The sequence below is a fragment of the Mus caroli genome, unplaced genomic scaffold (genome assembly GCF_978045245.1).
Source record: "Mus caroli unplaced genomic scaffold, Mus_caroli_1 scaffold_11, whole genome shotgun sequence".
NCBI lineage: Eukaryota > Metazoa > Chordata > Mammalia > Rodentia > Muridae > Mus > Mus caroli.
In genome coordinates, this window is record NW_028227266.1 from 55423183 (window position 1) to 55443104 (window position 19922).

General features: G+C 41.3%; 1 protein-coding gene across 7 annotated transcripts in view; it reads left to right on the forward strand.

Annotated features, from left to right (window-relative positions):
- Sin3a (SIN3 transcription regulator family member A) overlaps nt 1-19922 on the forward strand; it is a 57754-nt gene that overhangs the window by 5383 nt on the left and 32449 nt on the right. For 4 of the 7 annotated variants that reach the window (XM_029481676.2, XM_029481675.2, XM_021171723.3 and 1 more), the window contains exons 2-6: nt 3536-3643; nt 9241-9461; nt 12506-12682; nt 17632-17738; nt 18448-18730. In XM_029481676.2, the coding sequence (XP_029337536.1) occupies nt 9273-9461; nt 12506-12682; nt 17632-17738; nt 18448-18730 (756 nt within the window). In that variant the 5' untranslated portion in view covers nt 3536-3643; nt 9241-9272. The remainder of the gene's footprint in view (nt 1-3535; nt 3644-9240; nt 9462-12505; nt 12683-17631; nt 17739-18447; nt 18731-19922) is intronic. The other 3 variants (XM_029481680.2, XM_029481679.2, XM_029481678.2) reach the window with 2 other exon arrangements.

Here is a 19922-nt window from a genome sequence, read left to right on the forward strand (position 1 = left end):
TTTTTGGTAGCTTAGGACTTTAAACTCAGTTTGCCATTTGAGCTCCTAACAAAGCTGAGATTTAATTTCTAGAGAAAGTATTGAATTTACTTCTTAATCTTAATACTGGTATTTGACAAAGATGATATTTAAAGATGATTGTAAGTGATGGAGTTTATTTAAGGCACATAAGCATTGCTTCACGGCTAGGCTATACCCCAAGGCCTAATTTCTTTTCTAAGTCAAAGATTTCACTCTCTTTAAGTAAAATACTCTGATTTCTTGACTGATTTCACCTACAGAAGGTTTTTTTACATAAGCTTAGTTTCACAAAGGTAACTTAGAATTTTGTGTTCTCTTTTGGTTTTATGTAACTTCTAGTCCTTAAAGCTTCATGTTGCTCTTTTTAAGATACTAAGTTGGTTGAACTGTATGAAACCTATGTGTAGCATAGCTTACCAGCCTGTGTTAGAGAGTTACTTTGGCCATTGTTGATTTACTGCACATGTAACCATATTAGATGATCTTACTAGAGAACTTTTCATGAAAAGTAAACATCGAATCCTTAATTTATGTATTGATATCTGAGTATGTGTAAACCACTTTTTAAAAAGATTTATATTAAAGTGTGTGTGTGTGTGTGTGTGTGTGTAAGGCCAGAATAGGATGTTAGATCTCCTGTAGGTGGAGATAACAGGTGGTTCTGAGCCACCTGACATGGAACCCAACTTAGGTCCTTTTGCACAAGCAGTCTGCAGTCTGCACTGAGCCATCTCTCTAATCTCATAGTCATGTGTAATTTCTGAAGCTAAATTCTGGATTTGCCCTTTGTTCAGTTAGAGGCTGAAAACTGTGCCCTGTGCTGTACTTAATGAAGAGGTTAAATATTCACTTTTCAGCTAAAGAAGTGACACCAGCCATGGTAACAGAATGGAGGTGGAGCCCAGAAAATAAGAACTTGGATGTACTACAGATGTAGTACACTTAAAACGGTAGAAGAGAATTCTTTGGCTTTGAGGAAAGTTTGACCAACCCATAGTTAATTCTACCAATTGAAGTACAGTTTGGAAAATCAGATGACTTAATTCATACCTTTTTTTTTTTCTTGTTTTGTTTTTGAAACAAAGTTTAGCCCTGGGTGTCCTGGAGTTCACCCTGTAGTCTAGGCTGGACTCAGACTAAGAGACCTGCTTGCCTCTGCCCCCCAAACACTAGGATTAAAGGCATGTGCCACCACTGCTGAGCATAATTCTTATGTTTATAGAATGTGTATAATAGGTTGTGTGCTGGAGTCACAAGTCCTAGGCTTTAAAATTTCAAGAACCTAGTTATGTTTATTCTTCGTTTTTGCCTGTTTTTTCTCCTTCCATCAGTATATGTTTTATTTTGCATACCAGCATTTAGGAGGCAAACAGACTAAGTGGTGAAGAGTGGGTGTTACTCTAAGAAAACCTGAGTTCAGTTTTCAGCACCCATGTCAGCCTGTATCTCAAGCTCCAAGTACTGACACCTCTGGCCTCTAGGACACAGACACAGGTGCACACCCCCACATCCATACACACAGTGAAAAATAACAGAAATATAGCTTTGAAAAATATACTGTTAATACTTTTAAATGCGGGCCTTAAGTCGTGTGCATAAGGAAGTTTATTCTTTTTTTAAGACTTGAGATTGGTATTTGACAAGATTGCTGGTAAAGCACAGCCATCTTGACAGTGCAGCAAATATCCTGAAAGGTTACCCAGGGCAGCTGTAGCCGGGAAACGTTACTTAGAATTCAGAGGTTGTGTTCACGACCTTCGGTAATCTAGTATAGTGTTTTTCCCCAACTAAAAGTATGTCAAACTATATCTTTTGAATGTTCTTTTAAAAAGTTAGTGCTTGAGCCGGGCGTGGTAGTGCACGCCTTTAAAACCAGCACCTGGGAGGCAGAGGCAGGCAGATTTCTGAGTTCGAGGCCAGCCTGGTCTACAGAGTGAGTTCCAGGACAGCCAGCGCTATACAGAGAAACCCTGTCTCGAAAAAAGATAGTGCTTGGCTTTTCAAATAATAGCTTCTCTTTTGTAATAAGGGTTTATATTTATTGAACTTGGACTCTGCACCTGGTACTACCAGACACTGCTCATTCGCTAATGTGTTTGATTGTATGTGCATGCATGTATGGATGGATGTCTGTTAGTGGTATACACCCATGTAGCTTTGAAGTTTTGTGACGGCTTTGAGTTGTGGATTGGTGAAATGGGCCGCTGGTTTATCTGAACTTGCTCTGGTGCGCAGGCTGCCTAGAACTCAGTGATTCTCTTGCCTTGGCCTCAGCTAGGGTTATATCTCTGTTTTGAAAATGCATGCTTTACAAGTGAAGGTGGCTCATGAGGTAGCTTCTTCAGTGGGTAAAGACACCCGCCACGCAAACTCTTAAGACTAAGTTAGATCCCAGGAATCCACGGTGGAAGGAGACAGCTAACTCCTGAATGTGGTCCTCTGACTACCACATCTGTGCAACCTTCCTAACAATAACTAAATATTTAAAGACAACAAGGTGAGAGGCTGGGGAAGTACCTGTCAGTAAGAATGCCACTGAAGCAAGAAGACTTGTCCTATTCCTGGGATATACTTGAAAAGCTGGCCATGGAAATCTAAGTGTAGCCTGGGCCTGAACTAACACTGGGAGCAGAAGATTGTAGAGGGAATCCCTGATGCTAGCCCACTTGGGCTAACCCCCAGGCATTAAACGAGCTTATTTGAAAAATGGACTTTTGGAGTGATGTCTGAGGTTGAGCTGGCTTGCATATACACAAATATAGACTAAATAGGGACAGCAGAGTGGCTCGGTGGGCACAGCACTTGCTCCTAGAGCTTGAAGAGCTGAGTTTGATCCCTGGAGGCGATTAGAGGTAGACTTTTGTATGAGTGCCCACATAGATACATCATACACATATAGAGTAATATAGCTGTAATCCCATCACTTGGAGCTAGCTACAGGAAGATAAATAAATGTTCAGGCAGTCCTTGGCTACTTAGGGAGTTTGACTCAACCTGGGCTACACAAGACCCTGCCTCAAGAACATGGAATGAGTGACTGCGGAAAGTAGCACATAGAGGCTTAGTCTACACAGGTGATCAAACAGCCAGGTGAAAGCCTCCAGTGTCCTCAGCTGTGTAAAGGTATCTCTGGTTTAATCAAAGCTTTCCCAGTGCTTGCCTGGTATGCCTACATCCCTGGGCTCAGCCTCCACAACCTGGTAAGACCAGGTATGGGGAACAAGCCTGTTGGGAGGTAAGTTGAAGGTCATTTTTAACTACCTAGTGAGTTTGAGACCAGCCTAGGGGACATGAAAGAAATCCTAACTTATAAAGAAACAAATTGTGGGCTAGAAAGTTGGCTCAGCAGTTAAAAAACATATGTTGCCAAACCTTGAGTTTGATCTCTAAGACTCACATGGTAGGCTTCTGTCACATATGCACGGTTCCCCCCAATATAAATAGTAAAAACTAAAATAAAATATACAAGACATAAAGTGTACCATTATGATTTAAAGTTTCTCATCTTTTTTAGTTCAGTTCGGTGGCATTAAGTACACTCACGTCCTTGTGCAGCCTTCGCCACCATCCTCCTTCAGAACTCATTCATCTCTCACAGTTGAACCTTTGCACACATGAAACAGTAAGTCTCTCTTTTTAAAGATAAATTTCTATTTTGATTATACATGTGGATGCAGATGCCCTTGGAGACCAGACATGTTGGAGTTGTGGTGAAGATGGTTATAAACCACTTGATGTGGTGTTGTCCTGGCTGCCCTGTAACTCACTCTGGGGTCCAGGCTGGCCTGAACTGCGATGTCTTTTACCTAGTTTTGTCCTCCCAGTTCACTGATACTGTAATGTATGTCAGAATTTCTCTCCCTTAAATACATGTATACCACAATTATTTATCTTTCAGTTGGCATTTTTTTTCTACCTTGTGGATTTATTTGCTTTATTTTTATTTTCTATGTATGTTTTACCTGTATGTATGTGTTTGTATTATGTGCCTACTCGGTGCCCAAAAAGGCTAGAAGAGGACATCAGGTTCTCTGGGACTAGAGTTATAAACTGTTGTGAACCTCTGTGTATATGCTAAGAACTGAACCTGGTCCTAATGAAAGATCAGGGGTGCTTAACCACTGAGACATCTCTCCAGCCCTACTTTGTGCTTATGAATAATTCTCTGGGAACATGGTATATGAATTTGTTCAAATCCTTGCTTTTAGTTTTTGAATCATTATCCAGAGGTGGTATTGTAGTAATCATTTTTATTTTGAGGAGCTATCTGTGCCAAAGCTTTTGGCTTTGAGAAAAAAAGATTGGGGGATGGAGAGATAGGTGGAGAGATGTTGCAGTGGTTAAGAGCACTGGCTGCTCTTCCAGAAGACTTAGGTTCAATTTTTAGCATTCATGGTGGCACGCAACCATCTGTAATTCCAGTTGCAGATGATCCAAAACCCTGTTCTGGTATCCAGGCACAAAAATGGTTTATAGGTAGACATGCACCCAAAAATAAATACATTTTTTTTTGTTTTGTTTTGTTTGTTTTTGAGACAGGATTTCTCTTTGTAGCCTTGGATATCCTGGAACAAGATCTCTAGATTAGGCTGGCCTCAAACTCAGAGATCCACCTGTCTCTGCTTTCAGAGGGCTGGGATTAAAGGCATGTACCACTGTCCTGCTAAAATAAATACATCTTAGAAAAAGAGATTCAGACTTGAATTCTGAGAGTGAATTGAGACAACACCCATTAATTGACCACCTGCTTAAATAACTCTGGGCTGATGTACAACAGTCTTTGTTCCTAAGAATTTCGCATTCTTGTCAGAAAAGGCAAGTAGACGTATGATTTTACCACACATTGTTGAGTGTTTTAAGAATCTCCTTTATTCCAGCCGGGCGTGGTGGCGCACGCCTTTAATCCCAGCACTCGGGAGGCAGAGGCAGGTGGATTTCTGAGTTCGAGGCCAGCCTGGTCTACAAAGTGAGTTCCAGGACAGCCAGGGCTACACAGAGAAACCCTGTCTCGGAAAAAAAAAAAAAAAGAATCTCCTTTATTTGTAGGAGGTGGGGGAGGTACATTGCATTTGGAAGGCAGCACTCCAGGAGAGACTAGAAAGTCATGGACTTTGGACTTTGTCTAAGCTGCTGAGTGTCCTTAGCCATCTTGCAGTATTACTGATGGGAGGGTCGCATCACCTGGAAATCAGATTTTCTTGTGCTGAGTCCTCTTTGTAATAGCAAGTCCTCTTACCTGCTGAGCCCTCTCTCCAGCTCTCATGAGGCTTTTTTGTGTGTCTGTGTCCGTGTGTGTGCTTGTGTATACCCTCACATGAGTACAGGAGCTCAGGGAGGCCTGAAGAGTTTGGATTCCCTGGAATTGGAGTTACAGATGCTTGTCAGTTGCCTGAATGGTTGATAGGAACAGAACTCAGGTCCCTCTGCAAGAACAGTATGTACTTTTAATTACCAAACCATTTCGCCAGCCCCTGAAGTCTTAATTTCTTTATTTATTTCTCAGTGAGATTACAGTATACTCAACACAAGTACTTGACATAGCTTGTACAAGTACTAAGAGAATGGTATGTGTGTATCATACATGAGGTCACAGTGTACATATTTTATAGCCTATTTTCACTTAGCATGTTTTCAGTTGACGAAGAGCACTGATATTTGTAATAGTTGTTCAGTTTCCAACAATATGGATGTAGCTCAGTTAGCCAGTGCCTAGCACTCAGCGTCTCGTAGTCTTGCTGCAGCAGTTAGACTTGGCAGGAGTGTAGGTCAGAGACCTAGAAGTGGGTTGGGTGAGTTAAAAAGTGGGCACATTTTAAATTTTCATAGAATGCCTGACAACAAAATAAACTATACTTTTGTTTTTGTTCTTTTGAGACAGGGTTTCTTTGTACGGCTTAGGCTGGCCTCAAAAGTTACAGAGCTCTGCCTCCCAAGTGTTGGGATTAAAGGCCTGCACCTTCACCAACTGACTTAAACTCTATCTTTTAAGTGCTTCTAAGCCAATGAGATGGCTCAGCAAGTAAAGCTCTTTCTCACACAGACCTGACAACCTGAGTTCAGTTTGGGATCCAAGTGAAAAGCAGAGTATAGTAGTGTGCTTTTGTAGTCCCAGAATTCCATAAGACAGGAGGTGGGGACAGGACAGTCTCCTGGAAGCTCATGAACCAGCTAGCCTAGAGGAAGCTTTGGCGGAGCAAAACCCTGTCTTAGCCGGGTGGGAGGCAAGAACTTAGTCCCAAAGTTCTTGTAACCCTCATCCTTGAGCCAGGATGCTCTTGGAGCAGAGTGACAGACTGGTAGTGAGCTACCATGTGCATGCTGGGAATTGAGCCCTGGTTCTTTAGAAGGGCAGCCAGTGCTCTTCCCCACCAAGCCAAGCCAAGCCATCTCTCCAGGTCCATGGGTTGAATTTAAACTATTGAGAAGTGAGTGGTGGATGAAGTTTACATTTGAGGTGTGTGTGTGTTATTTATTTATTTAATGTATGTGAGTGCGCTGAAGCTGTACAGATGGTTGTGGGCCTTCATATGGTTGCTGAGATTTGAATGTTTAGGATCTCTGCCTGCTCTGGTAAACCCCGCTCGCTCCAGTCAACTCTGCTCACTCAGTTCCTGCTCACTCTGGCCCAAAGATTTATCATTATAAATAAGTACACGTAGCTGACTTAAGACGCACTAGAAGAGGGTGTCAGATTTCATTATTATCAACCACCATGTGGTTGCTGAGATTTGAACTCATGACCTTTGGAAGAGCAAGAGCAGTCAGTGTCTTACCCACTGAGCCATCTCGCCAGCTCTTGAGGTGTATTTTGAAAGCAACATAAGGAATGGAGGAGAGATGCTTGGAAAATATTTATCTGCTACCTGGATGAAGGGTGCTTAAGGCTGGAAGGAAAGGAGTGGCTGTTTTACTAAAAGGAAAGTTGGAGGTAGGAAATTGGCAAAGAAGCATAATTTTTAAAAGTAGGCTCTGAATACCATCTTTTCAGTGGTGTTTTTTGTTTTTTGTTTTTTGTTTTTTTGTTTTTTTTGGTTTTTTTAAGACTGCCTCCCAAGTGCTGGGATTAAGGCATGCACCACCACTGCCCGGCGTGGCTGCTACTTCTTAGCTTTAGATTTTACTGGTTTAAAACCTAGATGATGTTAGGCAGTGGTAGCCCATGTCTTTAATCCCAGAACTCAGGAGGCAGAAGCAGGCAGATCTCTGAGTTCTGTGACCAGGCCAGCCTGGTGTACAGAAGAGTTCCAGGTCAGCCAGGGCCACACAGAGAAGAAACCCTGACTCAAAAACACAAAGCAAACCAATGAAACCCATATGTTAATCTTCTAAGATTACTCTCTAGTAAGAAACCTGTTTTTTATAAATGATAAATAAACCAAATATACACGAACACAACACAGGACTATGAAAAAAATTTTAACATTCTTTAGGCACTGCATTCTATCCAAAAATCTCACTTGAAATTTTATAGCTTTGGTCCCATTGTATGTGATTTTTGTGATGTTCAAATGCTATTCCATGAACCAGTTTATAGGAAAATGTTAAAAAGATAAAGGGGCTGGAGAGATGGCTCAGCAGTTAAAGAGCACTGGCTATTCTTCCAGAGATCCTGAGTTCAATTCCCAGCAATTACATGGTGGTTCACAACCATCTGTAATGGGATCTGATGCTCTCTTCTGGTACTCCTATGCATAAAAATAAAGACATCTTAAGAACTAAAATAAAAGCCTGGTTGTGGTGGCGGCGCATGCCTTTAATCACAGCACTTGCAGGCAGATTTCTGAGTTCAAGGCCAGCCTGGTCTACAGATTGAGTTCCAGGACAGCCAGGGCTACACAGAGAAACCCTGTCTCGAAAAACAAAAAAACAAAAAAACAAAAAAACAAAAAAAAAGAAGTAGCAGCCAAAAGTTCTTAAGGACTTTGTAGGCCATTAATTTATAACTGGTTTCTCATTTCAAAATAGAGATAATATATGTATATGGTGTGTTTGTGTGTGTTGGAGGCTGTGTTGATGTTTGCACATAAGTGTGGTTTCTTTGGAAGCTACATCTCTTGTAGGAGAGGTTTCAGGGAGTTATGTGACCTTAAGAAGTGTGGGTGTTGTGATTGGAACTTTAGACTTCATGATTGAGCAGTAAGCACTTGTAATCACTGAAGCATCTCTCCAGCCCCTTTGCTATTTATATATTTCTTCTGTATACAAGCACAAGTATGTATGTGTGCCAGGGTATGTGTGTGAATGTCAGAGACAGTTACAGCTGCCCCTTTTCCATTATGTTAATTCCAGGGGTTGAACTCAGACTGTCAGTCTTGGCAGCAAGCACCTTTACTCACTAAGCTATCTTGCTTCCAAGTATTCCTTTTTAACTATAGCGGATTATGTTTGTGTTAATAGTACTGATGCTGGAAATGCTTACAGAAAAACCTCAAGTATGGTTCTGGATAAAGTGGCTCTAGACTTTGTGTATTCTTTCAAAAGAATGTCTCCTATTGTTAAGCTGAAGAGTCTTGTATGCAAAGGATGTGAGAAAGGGCCAGAAGGAAACTTGGGAGTCATCTGTTCTCTCATTCTCAGAGTGTGCTTTTACAGCGTGTGAGTGTGTGACTAGTAGTAACTCCATTAGTACCTTCCTTCAGTTACTGTTGTACTGCTGGGAAGAAACGCTGTCAGTGTGGCAACTTAAGAGAGGAAAGACATCTTTTGAACTGGGGCTTGCTTACGGTTCACGGAATTAGTCCATGAACATCACGGTATGGCAGCAGGTAGACAGTGCTCAACAGTAGCTGAGAGCTCAAATGTTGAGACACAACCAAGAGGCTTAGAGAGAAGGGGGTTTCGGGAGGTAAGTGGGAATGGTTTGGGTTTTTGAAATCCCCAATGACATATCTCCAACAAGGCCACACCTAAACAGTCCATCAACTAGGAACCAGACATTCACATATGTGGCTTATATTTGAGCCATTGTCATTGAAACCATCACAGGAGCATAATTAGAAAAGGAGAGTTTAAAGGTTTTTCAATTTAGTGTTAGCAAATTGATTAAAACTCTGTTGCCTAGCCTTCTGTCTCTCAATTCTTACTTGCTCGCTGTGAGGTGTGGGTCGTCATTCCGAGACTGGTAAGAAGTTGATTACTTATGAAAGTCAGACTTACTAAGTTGTGCGCATCATGCTGGAGTGAGGTTTTATTTGTGTTGTCACTTTGTGGTTTGTGTAGGTTTGTAGTGCATCCCTGAGCATGAGTGCAGAATGAAGCGACGTTTGGATGACCAGGAATCACCAGTGTATGCAGCCCAGCAGCGAAGGATTCCTGGGAGCACAGAGGCTTTTTCTCACCAGCACCGGGTCCTTGCCCCGGCCCCTCCTGTGTATGAAGCAGTGTCTGAGACCATGCAGTCAGCTACAGGCATTCAGTACTCAGTGGCACCCAACTACCAGGTAAGCTGGGGTGGCAGAGAACAGGAGTAGGGGTGGTTTCATTCATTGAAGGTGATTTTTATTAAACATTGAGCTACCTAAGAAAAATGTCATAAAGAGCGTATGACATGTTTTAAACTATATGTACATGAAGCTTAAGAACCACTAGATACGTTCAAAACAGTAACAACAAAGTCATGTTATGACCTCCAAGGTTCTTTTCCTCCCCTTCATAGGTACCCCTATTTTCCCTTTCTTTTTTCTTGCTCACTCCTCATGGCCTTTTCTCTCTTCAGTGAGATAGGATTTCATTATATAGCCCAGATTAGCCTTGAACTTTTCTGTCCTGCTTTATCTTCCCAGTTGGGTGATTTTAGGCTCTACCACCTTGCCTCACCTGTGTGTTAGTCAAGATTGATTGATTGCAGGGTCTTGTTTGTGTCCGGCAAGAATTCTACCACTAACCCACACTTTATAGCCCTTCTTTGTTACTACCATTTCTGTTTATGTCTCAAATTAACATAATTGTTTAGCTCAGATAGTTTTGTAATTTTTTTTAATATTTTTTTTATTACGTATTTTCCTCAACTACATTTCCAATGCTATCCCAAAAGTCCCCCATACCTTCCCCCCCCACTTCCCTACCCACCCATTCCCATTTTTTGGCCCTGGTGTTCCCCTGTACTGGGGCATATAAAGTTTGCAAGTCTAATGGGCCTCTCTTTCCAGTGATGGCCGACTAGGCCATCTTTTGATACATATGCAGCTAGAGAGCTCCGGGGTACTGGTTAGTTCATAATGTTGTTCCACCTATAGGGTTGCAGATCCCTTTAGCTCCTTGGGTATTTTCTCCAGCTCCTCCATTGGGGGCCCTGTGATCCATCCAATAGCTGACTGTGAGCATCCACTTCTGTGTTTGCTAGGCCCCGGCCTAGTCTCACAAGAGACAGCTATATCTGGGTCCTTTCAGCAATCGCTTGCTAGTGTATGCAATGTAGTTTTGTATTTTATGTAAGTAGAAGAACTTATTTTTTCATTTTTTATTTTTAGTTTCTGGTTTTCCGAGACAGGGTTTCCCTGTGTAGCCCTAGCTGTTCTTGAACTAACCCTGTAGAATGCTGGCCTTGAACTCAGAGATCTGCCTGCCTCTGCCTCCTGAGTTCTGGAATTAGGTGTGCACCACCACTGCCCAACTATTATTATAATTAATTATTAACAACTTAATGTGGTTTATAGTAGCTTTTACTTTTTAACATTTTTGGTCTTGAGGGAGGGTCTCTTTACTATGTAGCCATGGCTGGCCAAGCATAGATCAGGCTGCCTGCGTGCTAGGAATAAAGGCAGGTACTACTACACCTGGCTTGGTTTTTTTATTTAGTTTTTATTTTGCAGTAATAGAGATTGAACTGAGGTCCTCACGTGTGTCAGCAAGCACTTGAGGATCAGTTCCTCAGGAGTGAAGCAAATGCAGTGCTTGCACTGGAGGCTGCCTTACGTAGCAGTAACAGATGAGTCTTAAATAAGGATTTAAAAAGAAAAACGATATTCTGCTTGTGAGATTATTTTTACTTTCCAGATAGGTGTACAGTTATGTCCTCTGATAGATATATGTGTACATAGCCTTACTGGAAACTAGTATGTGCTAACAAGCCATTTCAGATATTTAGCAGAATAGTTAATACTGCTGTGTTGTTTCACCTCCAAGTTCCAGAAACCTAATCCACAGCCCTGGCTTATTGGATTAGCAGTGGGCCCAATCTTCAGTCCATATAATTAATTAAGTTTGATGAAAATCTGTAAAATGTGTTTTCCTTTCTCCCTCCCTCCCTTCCTTCCTTTCTTTTTTATTTTTGAGACAGGGTTTCTCTGTGTAGCCCTGCCTGTCCTGGAACTCACTCTGTAGACCAGGCTGACCTCGACTTGCCTCTGACTCCCAAGTGCTGGGATTAAAGGCGAGTGCCTTCACACCCAGCTAAAACAGGTATTTTCAAATAGAAAAGCAGAGTGATTGATTGATAGCCTTTACATAAAAGATGTATGTATTTGAATTTGAAGGATTTATTTAATTTTTTTTCCTCGTTTTTAAGATAAGGTTTCTTACAGCCCAGATTGTCCTTGAATTTGCTATGTGGCTGAGGGTGACTTAAATGTCTGGTCTTCCTGCTTCTGTCTATCTTCCGATTGTTGGGATTATAGGCAAGCACCAGCACATCAAATTTGAGTACTGGAAGTGGAGTCAAGGTTTCCTGAGTAGTAGACAAGTATCTGTCAGCAGAGCCACATCTCCAGCCCCTAAATGTTTTCTTATCCATTCTCTTTAAGTTTTATATCTGTGGTTTTACCTATTGTTGTTTTATTTCTCTGTGTCCCTGCTCACGGTAAGTTTTGTAGATTGGTGAAAATTTTTCTTGTTTACTAAGTTGAAGTATTTATACTGCTTAGAGAAAGTACATTTTACATTGCTCAGTTTCCTTATTTGGGGATGAAGCAGTTAGCTATACTGATTTTAAGACAGCTTCTACCCCTTCCCCATTTACTTGTTTTGGTTTTAGAAACAGGTTCTCTCTGTAGTTGACCTAGAATCACTGTCTAGTCCCTATAGTCCTCACACTCGGACCAGTACCTCCTGCCCTAGCCCTGTAAATGCTGGGAATGCAGGCATGATCTTCCCACTCCTGGCTTTGATTGACAGTTTTGAAATAGAACAGAAGTGCTCTGAAAATTTATTATTAATGTTATTATTACATTTTGAGAATAGCTCTGACAGTCCTGGAACTTACTGCATAGATCAGACGTGCCCAAAACTCAGAGATCTGCCTGCTTCTGCCTCCTTAGTGCTAGGATAAAAGACATGTGCCACTATGTCCAGCTTAAATTAAATGATTTTAATATCTGTAAAACATTAAGTATAGATGGGCTATATAACATCAGTAATTCCTTTCTTCTTAATATCTTTATGCATGTAGAAACACATGCATGCTTTATGCATTTATGTTATTTCTCTAGATGCATTTGGGGGAGAATGCAACAAGCCTTTTAGTTTGTCTGTATTTTGTTCACCCCAGGTTTCAGCTGTGCCACAAAGTTCTGGCAGTCATGGGCCCGCCATAGCAGCAGTTCATAGCAGCCATCATCACCCAACAGCTGTCCAGCCTCATGGAGGCCAGGTGGTCCAGAGCCATGCCCACCCAGCACCACCAGTTGCACCAGTACAGGGACAGCAGCAGTTTCAGAGGCTCAAGGTAGTATTCTATTTTTTCCTTGACTCACATTATCTTCAGCAGGAAATAATGCCTTAACTTAAGAGAGTAGGGTTTGAAATACAAGAAATGTTTTGCTATTTGTTTTGAAACTTACATGTATTTCCCTTTTTGTCACCAGTGCCTGATCCAGAGGAACATACCCTCAAAAAGTGTTGGCTGTGTGAATGCCTAACACTCAAGTATACCAGAATCGGAGGGTTGTTGCTGTAGAAAAAGAAGTATCAGTTTGAGATCCTTTCTTTTAGACTCAAGTTCTTCGTGTAGGAAGAGTTTTATTGAGTACACATGTCTGGGCATAGAACAGTTTCAGTATAGGAAGTCAGTGCCATAATAGAGCTCCGAATTCTTCTTAATGCTCTGAACAGCTGGGTTTGTGGGCATCTTTAATCCACGCTTAGTAAAGCACCCTTTCTACTTTTTTTTTTTTTTTTTTTGGTTTTTCGAGACAGGGTTTCTCTGTATAGCTCTGGCTGTCCTGGAACTCACTTTGTAGACCAGGCTGGCCTCGAACTCAGAAATCCGCCTGCCTCTGCCTCCCAAGTGCTGAGATTAAAGGCGTGCGCCACCACGCCCGGCCCCTTTCTACTTTTGAAACACCCTTTAGTGTCAGTGTTTGTTGTGTTCACTTGAATCCAGTGTGGTGCTTTGAAATGCATCTATGGAGGACTGATTGGAGCTTGTGTTCCCAACTAACCTTTTTGTCTCAATTATTTTGAAATGTGTGACTTTTGTAGCAGTTGCTTAGTTCTCAGCTTTTCTGATTGACCCTTAGGTAAATCTTTCTGAAATCAAGTGCAGAAAATGTGAGCTAAAACTGAAGATGTTTTGTCTTCCTTTGGTTGTAATAGCCAAATTTTGTCTAATTATATGTAGTGGTTTGCTTTCTGAGAGTGAACAGTTTACCCCAAAGTGCATATGTGTGTCAAAATGTCTACTTTGGTTTTTCTAATACAGCAGTCATCCTCTTCCTTGAAAACTTTCTTTCTGCTATTTTAGTTACCCACAGTTAACTGGTTAAAAACTTAAAGTAAAACCTTTCCAGAGTAAGCTCTATATAAAATTTGAATACTGTGCCATCACAAATAGTGGGGGTTTTTTTGTTTTTTTGTTTTGTTTTGTTTTTTGAGACAGGGTTTCTCTGTGTAGCCCTGGCTGTCCTGGAACTCATTCTGTAGACCAGGCTGGCCTCGAACTCAGAAATCCACCTGCCTCTGCCTCCCGAGTGCTGGGATTAAAGGCGTGCACCACCACACCCGGCTCACAAATAGTGTTTTAATGAACTCTTACGCTGCCCATCCTCAGTGGGGTGGAAATCATCCTTCTACTCAGTGTGCACCTTCCATATCCTGCCTGTTAGTCAGTTAGAAAGTCAGGCCAGAGATAGGCCCAGTTCCAGAACAGCGATTCTCAATGAAGAGAAGCCATACAGTGCTTCCTTTAAGGTAAAAATGGGACGGTTCTCAACTTGATAAGGGAGGAAAAATTTAAGCTGAGGTTTATAAGATAGAAGGTGAGTTGTCTATTAATTTTTACTGTGCTTAGTTATGTAGAAGAAAAGGCTGGTGTGGTAGGGTAGAATTCAAGGTTCAGCCAAGTTTCAGGCATCCACTGGAAAGCTTGGAACTGATTCCGGTCTCCAATGGTCTCTAAGTGTCTTTGCTGCTTAGCTGCCTTTTCCTTGATCCCGGCCTTATTGACGTTCATTCTTGGGAATTTAATATTAACTGAAGGATACTACGTACTACATAAATAGTATAATGAACACGACAGTTGAACAAGAGGGAGGAGTTTTATGAAATTTATGATTTGTACTGCATTTTGTAGATGATGCCTTAATATTCTAAAGCCTTTATAGACTGGTTCTTAAATGAACAAAAACACTTTAAGAGCCCTTTCTGGGTAGAGGTGAGAGCTTTTAGATAGAGTCTCGCTGTGTAGATGAGAGTGCCTTGAACTTGAGGCCCTCTTGCCTGTTTGCTGAGTGTTGGGATTACAGGTGTAAGTCCCAATGCCAGGCTGGTTGTGACAGCCTTTTCCAGTCAGCCCTCCCAAAGGACACTGTCTATCTCTTCCACCTTCCTTGCTCTAGGATATGCTTGCTTGTTTCTGTTTCTTACACAAACCAGCAAGGAAGCTGGGGTTAGGATTATAGAGTAAGTTTTGTAGAGTTGGGATTTTTTTTAGTTAAAAGATCTTGATTGATAGGATATCTAAATATAATAATTTGCTGAGTTTTCTTTGGGGAAGTGTAGGTTGAGAAGGTTCTTAACTTGGGTTGACCTGATTGCAAGTGAGAATCATGTTGTCTCCTCTCTGCTTCTGCTTCTCAAATGCTGGGGCCACTGCTGTGTACCAGCCACCCACCACCACTCCTGCCCCTCTTTTTTTTTTTTAATTTAAAAAACTTCAAAATTATATTTACTTGTGTGTGTGTGTTAACACACACACTAACAGCCTGTATTTCCATCTTGAAGGTTTAAGAACAACTTTCAGAGGCCAGTTCCATGCGGGTGTCTGGGATTGAACTTAGGTTAGATTTAGTGGCAAGTACCTGAACCTGCTGAACCATCTCAACAGCTCTTGAATTTGTGTGTGTGTGTGTGTGTGTATCTGTCTGTCTGTCTGTCTATCTGTCTCCATACAATTTAACCACCCATTCTCACATTGCTTAGCATTTTTGGTGTTTTGCCTTTTTTCCCTGGCAGTACTGGACAATGACCATAGGGCCTCACGCATTTTGACAAGCCCTCTACCAATAAGCTATAGCTCTAATCCTTGCCTGTTATTTCTGGGTCAGTGTTTGTATTTGCATGTATGTGTCTTACTTAGTTAATATTCTATTGTTCTGAGGAAACATAGTGACCAAGGCAGTTTATGGAGAAAAGGTGTTTGATTGGAGGCTTGCCTTTAGCTTGAGAGTTAGTGCATGGTCATTATGGTGGGGGGCATGGCAACAGGCAGGACTGGAGCTGGAGCAGTAGCTGAGAGCACACATCTGTTCTGCTGGTATGTCTGGGCCTTGCATTGGGCTTCTAAGCCCACACTTATTCCAACAAGGCCACACCCACTGCTTCACAAACGGTTGGTTCATTGGGGACCAAGCCTTCAAATATGAGCCCATGGGAGTCAGTCTCGTTCAAACAACAGAGAGAAAGATGCACATACTAAATACAATGGAGAGTGTTTCAAAGCAGGACGTGGTTGCGATGACTTTAATTCCAGCACTTGGAGGCAGAAGCTGATTGATACCTGTGACTTAAAAGCCAACCTAGTCTACATTGCTAGTTCCCTGCCAGCCAGGGTTATATAGTAAAGCCTTGACTTAAAAAAAAAAAATCACAGCATCAAAAATACCCACCTCAAAACATTGTTCACATATGGCAGAAGGTAGAAGGCTCAAAACATGAGTTTCCTCCAACTCTTCTACCGCTGTCCTCATTCGTGGTGTCTGCTTCTGTAGGCCCCATTTAATGCTATCAGAACAGGAGCTGAGGAGAAAGCTCAGCTAATGCACTCAATTGAATCCCCAGAATTCACTTTTTAAAAACTGTGTGCAGTGGTGTGTGTGCTTGTAATTCCTGGGGAGATACATAGACCAATCCTTGAGGCTCAACTAGCCAGCAAGCCTGGCCCACTTGGGAAGTTCAGGTGAGAGATTTTATCTCAAGAGAACTTATGTGAGGACTGACCTAAGGTTAGTTTGACACACATGAATACTATCAGAGAAGAGAAGCAATTAGCTTTTGTCATGGACTGTGGGTGTAGCTCAGTGGTAGAGTCTGGTTTAGTATCTTCAAATTCCTGTCTTCTGCTAGCACAGCAGAGGTTAAAACCCCTGATTTTCAGTTTGGTGCTAAGGAGTATAGGTAAGTAACATAGTGCTTATGATAACTCAACACCAACACCACCATAAGAGGGTATGAACAAGGACTTAGCATGGAGCATACAGGATCCCATGGATTCAATTCCTGGCTATACAAAATGGAAACCAAAAGCACATTTAGAAAGATTAGACACACAAGTGTTAGAGGACTGCCACACTATAACATAGCTTACTGGTTTATTTGAGCATGAACATTTTATTTCATAGTATATCAAAATATTGTAGCTTATGCCAAAATCAGATATTATTTCTTAATCCTAAAATTTTAAATTTTGTACAATTTAAAATACTATTCAGAGTATAATACTTGGCTATCTCCTAAGTGTTATAGCATCCTAAATTATATTTGTATTATTTCTGGCCCTTCAAATTCATTCCTGTTTGTGTCACTTTGAATGCTTGCTTTCCCTTGTCTCTTATATTCAGTTAGTCCTCAAATCCTGTCACTTCTCCCTAAAAGCCTTTGAATCTGTTGAGTTTTCTGTTCTTTTGACCTGCACTGTCATCAAGCTGTTAAAGGTGTCCGCAACTCCTACCTGGCTGGTTTTGGTTTAGCGAGACTGCACCCTTGCTGCTTCCTGACATTCTTCATGTTTTCTAACGTGTACTTACCCTTGGCTTTCAGTTTATAAATCACCTCTTGGGTTCCCTCACTTTGGAGGAGAACATGTGCTGTTACGGCCTTCAGTGATTATTTTAGGATTACCACAAGACATGAGTAAGTTTCTGTGGAGTTAGGGTTTCAACTTGTCACTGAATATGTAAAGGTTGCTGCGTTGTTTCTTAGCAAGTACTCAGGAGGTGGGTGAGTGGGTACTATGGTAATACAATCATTAGTCACCGATTATTCCCTATTATAACTATTTTGTGAGGTAAGGCTACAGATTTTATGAGTTGACCTTCGTTTTAAAATTGCAGCATATTTTTTAGTGTTTGTACAGATTTCTAATACTTCATAAATAATTCCCTTATTGTCTTTTTTTGAGCATGGATGATCTTCTGTTAAATGTTTTAACTTATATCTCTGAAATGTATCCCTGCCCAGGTGGAAGACGCCCTGTCCTATCTTGACCAGGTGAAACTGCAGTTCGGTAGTCAGCCTCAGGTCTACAATGATTTCCTTGACATCATGAAGGAATTTAAATCTCAGAGGTAAAGGATATGTGTGGCTGCATTTAAATTTTTGCTCAGAACGTTGATTTTTAAAGGGAATATATACATATATACACACAGTCAATCTCCTTATAGATTATTATTTCTTTGGGGGAATGCTATGTTTTAGGGTATGTAACTCAAGGTGGCCTTGAACTTTTGGCAGTCCTATAGCCTGAGCCTGAAGAGTTAGCCTTAAAGAAATGTACAACTACATATCACTATATTTTGGTTTCATGGTAATTATAGAGCGCTAGGCCTTTTTTTATTTTTAAATCTATACTAAAATCCTTCTTGGTGCTTGTTTCAGTTAGGGAAGTAACACTGCTAAGTTTTTAGGATGCACGATTTGTTTTTTGTTTGTAATTAATGTAAGATAACCCGATATTCAGGAATGTCTCACTGCCTGAGAGTAACCCTTCTGAACAGTCTAGACACAAGCCCATTATGACCTGTGCTGGTGTATCCAGGATTGGGTCTGGCTTGGGGACAGTTTTAGATGTACTATCTGTATGTCTGCTGGATAGACTTGTTGCTGAGAATGTATGTGTGACTCAAAATTGTGACCGAGCGTATGAGTGGATTTGGAATTTGAGTGTTTCTGTTTTCCTGTTTAGGAAAAACCTAGTGAGAAGTTACTGTTTTCCTCCAGGGCTTTTGCCAAGCTTGCTTTTCATAGCTTTTCTTTTCTCCTATTTGATTTTGTCAGCATTGATACTCCAGGAGTGATTAGCCGAGTGTCCCAGCTATTTAAAGGCCACCCTGACCTGATCATGGGCTTTAATACCTTCTTGCCTCCTGGCTACAAAATTGAGGTGCAGACTAATGACATGGTGAACGTGACAACACCTGGCCAAGTTCATCAGATTCCCACCCATGGCATCCAGCCCCAGCCTCAGCCACCACCTCAGCATCCTTCCCAGCCTTCATCCCAGTCAGCTCCCACTCCTGCTCAGCCAGCTCCTCAGCCCACAGCTGCCAAAGTCAGCAAGGTGAGTTGTGGGAAGATTCTGCATCTCCTAACCTTCCCTGGTGTACATAAGTTACAGCAGTGTCCTCAGGGAAGATGTTGACATCTCACATGTTCATGCTTAGATAGACTTCATTATTTTATATTCACTTAAATCATCACACCAGCAAACTCCAGAACTTTGGTTTGTCCTCAGCTTCTGTTTATCTCTAGTCTCAGGGCTGGCTTTGTAGTAGTCTTTTGACACCTGGAATAGGATGTGTGTGTGGTTTGCTTTGTTTTTTGACTTGGGTTTTCTGTGTTGCCCAGGCTAGTTTTTCAATCGTGAGCTTTGGTGGTCCTGAGTAACTGGGAATCTAGGTGCTACCGTCATACCTAGCTCGGAAATGATTATTTTTATCATGGTCAAATTAGACTTTCCATAAATGATTGTCATTATATTAAGGTTGTAGTAGAGCTGGTTATGATGACATGACTGTAAATCTCAGCACTGGAGCTAAAAGCAGGACAAGGAATTTGAAGATACTCTTGAGCTATATTAAATACTGTCTCAAAAAAATGCAATCAAGGGCTGGTGAGATGGCTCAGTGGGTAAGAGCACCCGACTGCTCTTCCAAAGGTCTGGAGTTCAAATCCCAGATACCACATGGTGGCTCACAACCATCCGTAACGAGGACTGCCTTTTCTGGAGTGTCTGAAGACAGCTACAGTGTACTTACATATAATAAATAAATAAATAAATCTTAAAAAAAAAAAAAAAACAATACTCCAAACTTTATCTCAGCAGAGATGCAGAACATCACACTTAAAAAAAAAAAAATGCAATCAAGTTACTTTGTTTGCCAGATCACCTGATAATCACAATAAGTAGATGATATCCTTGATCTAGATATGCTAGGAGAGTCACCAGCCACATAGAATTAAATTTTAGCAAGCTTGTACAACCACTCTGGAAATCAGTCTGGCGGTTCCTCAGAAAATTGGACATAGTACTACCGGAGGATCCAGCAATACCTCTCCTGGGCATATATCCAGAAGATGTCCCAACCGGTAAAAAGGACACATGCTCCACTATGTTCATAGCAGCCCTATTTATAATAGCCAGAAGCTGGAAAGAACCCAGATGTCCCTCAACAGAGGAATGGATACAGAAATTATGGTACATTTACACAATGGAGTACTACTCAGCTATTAAAAAGAATGAATTTATGAAA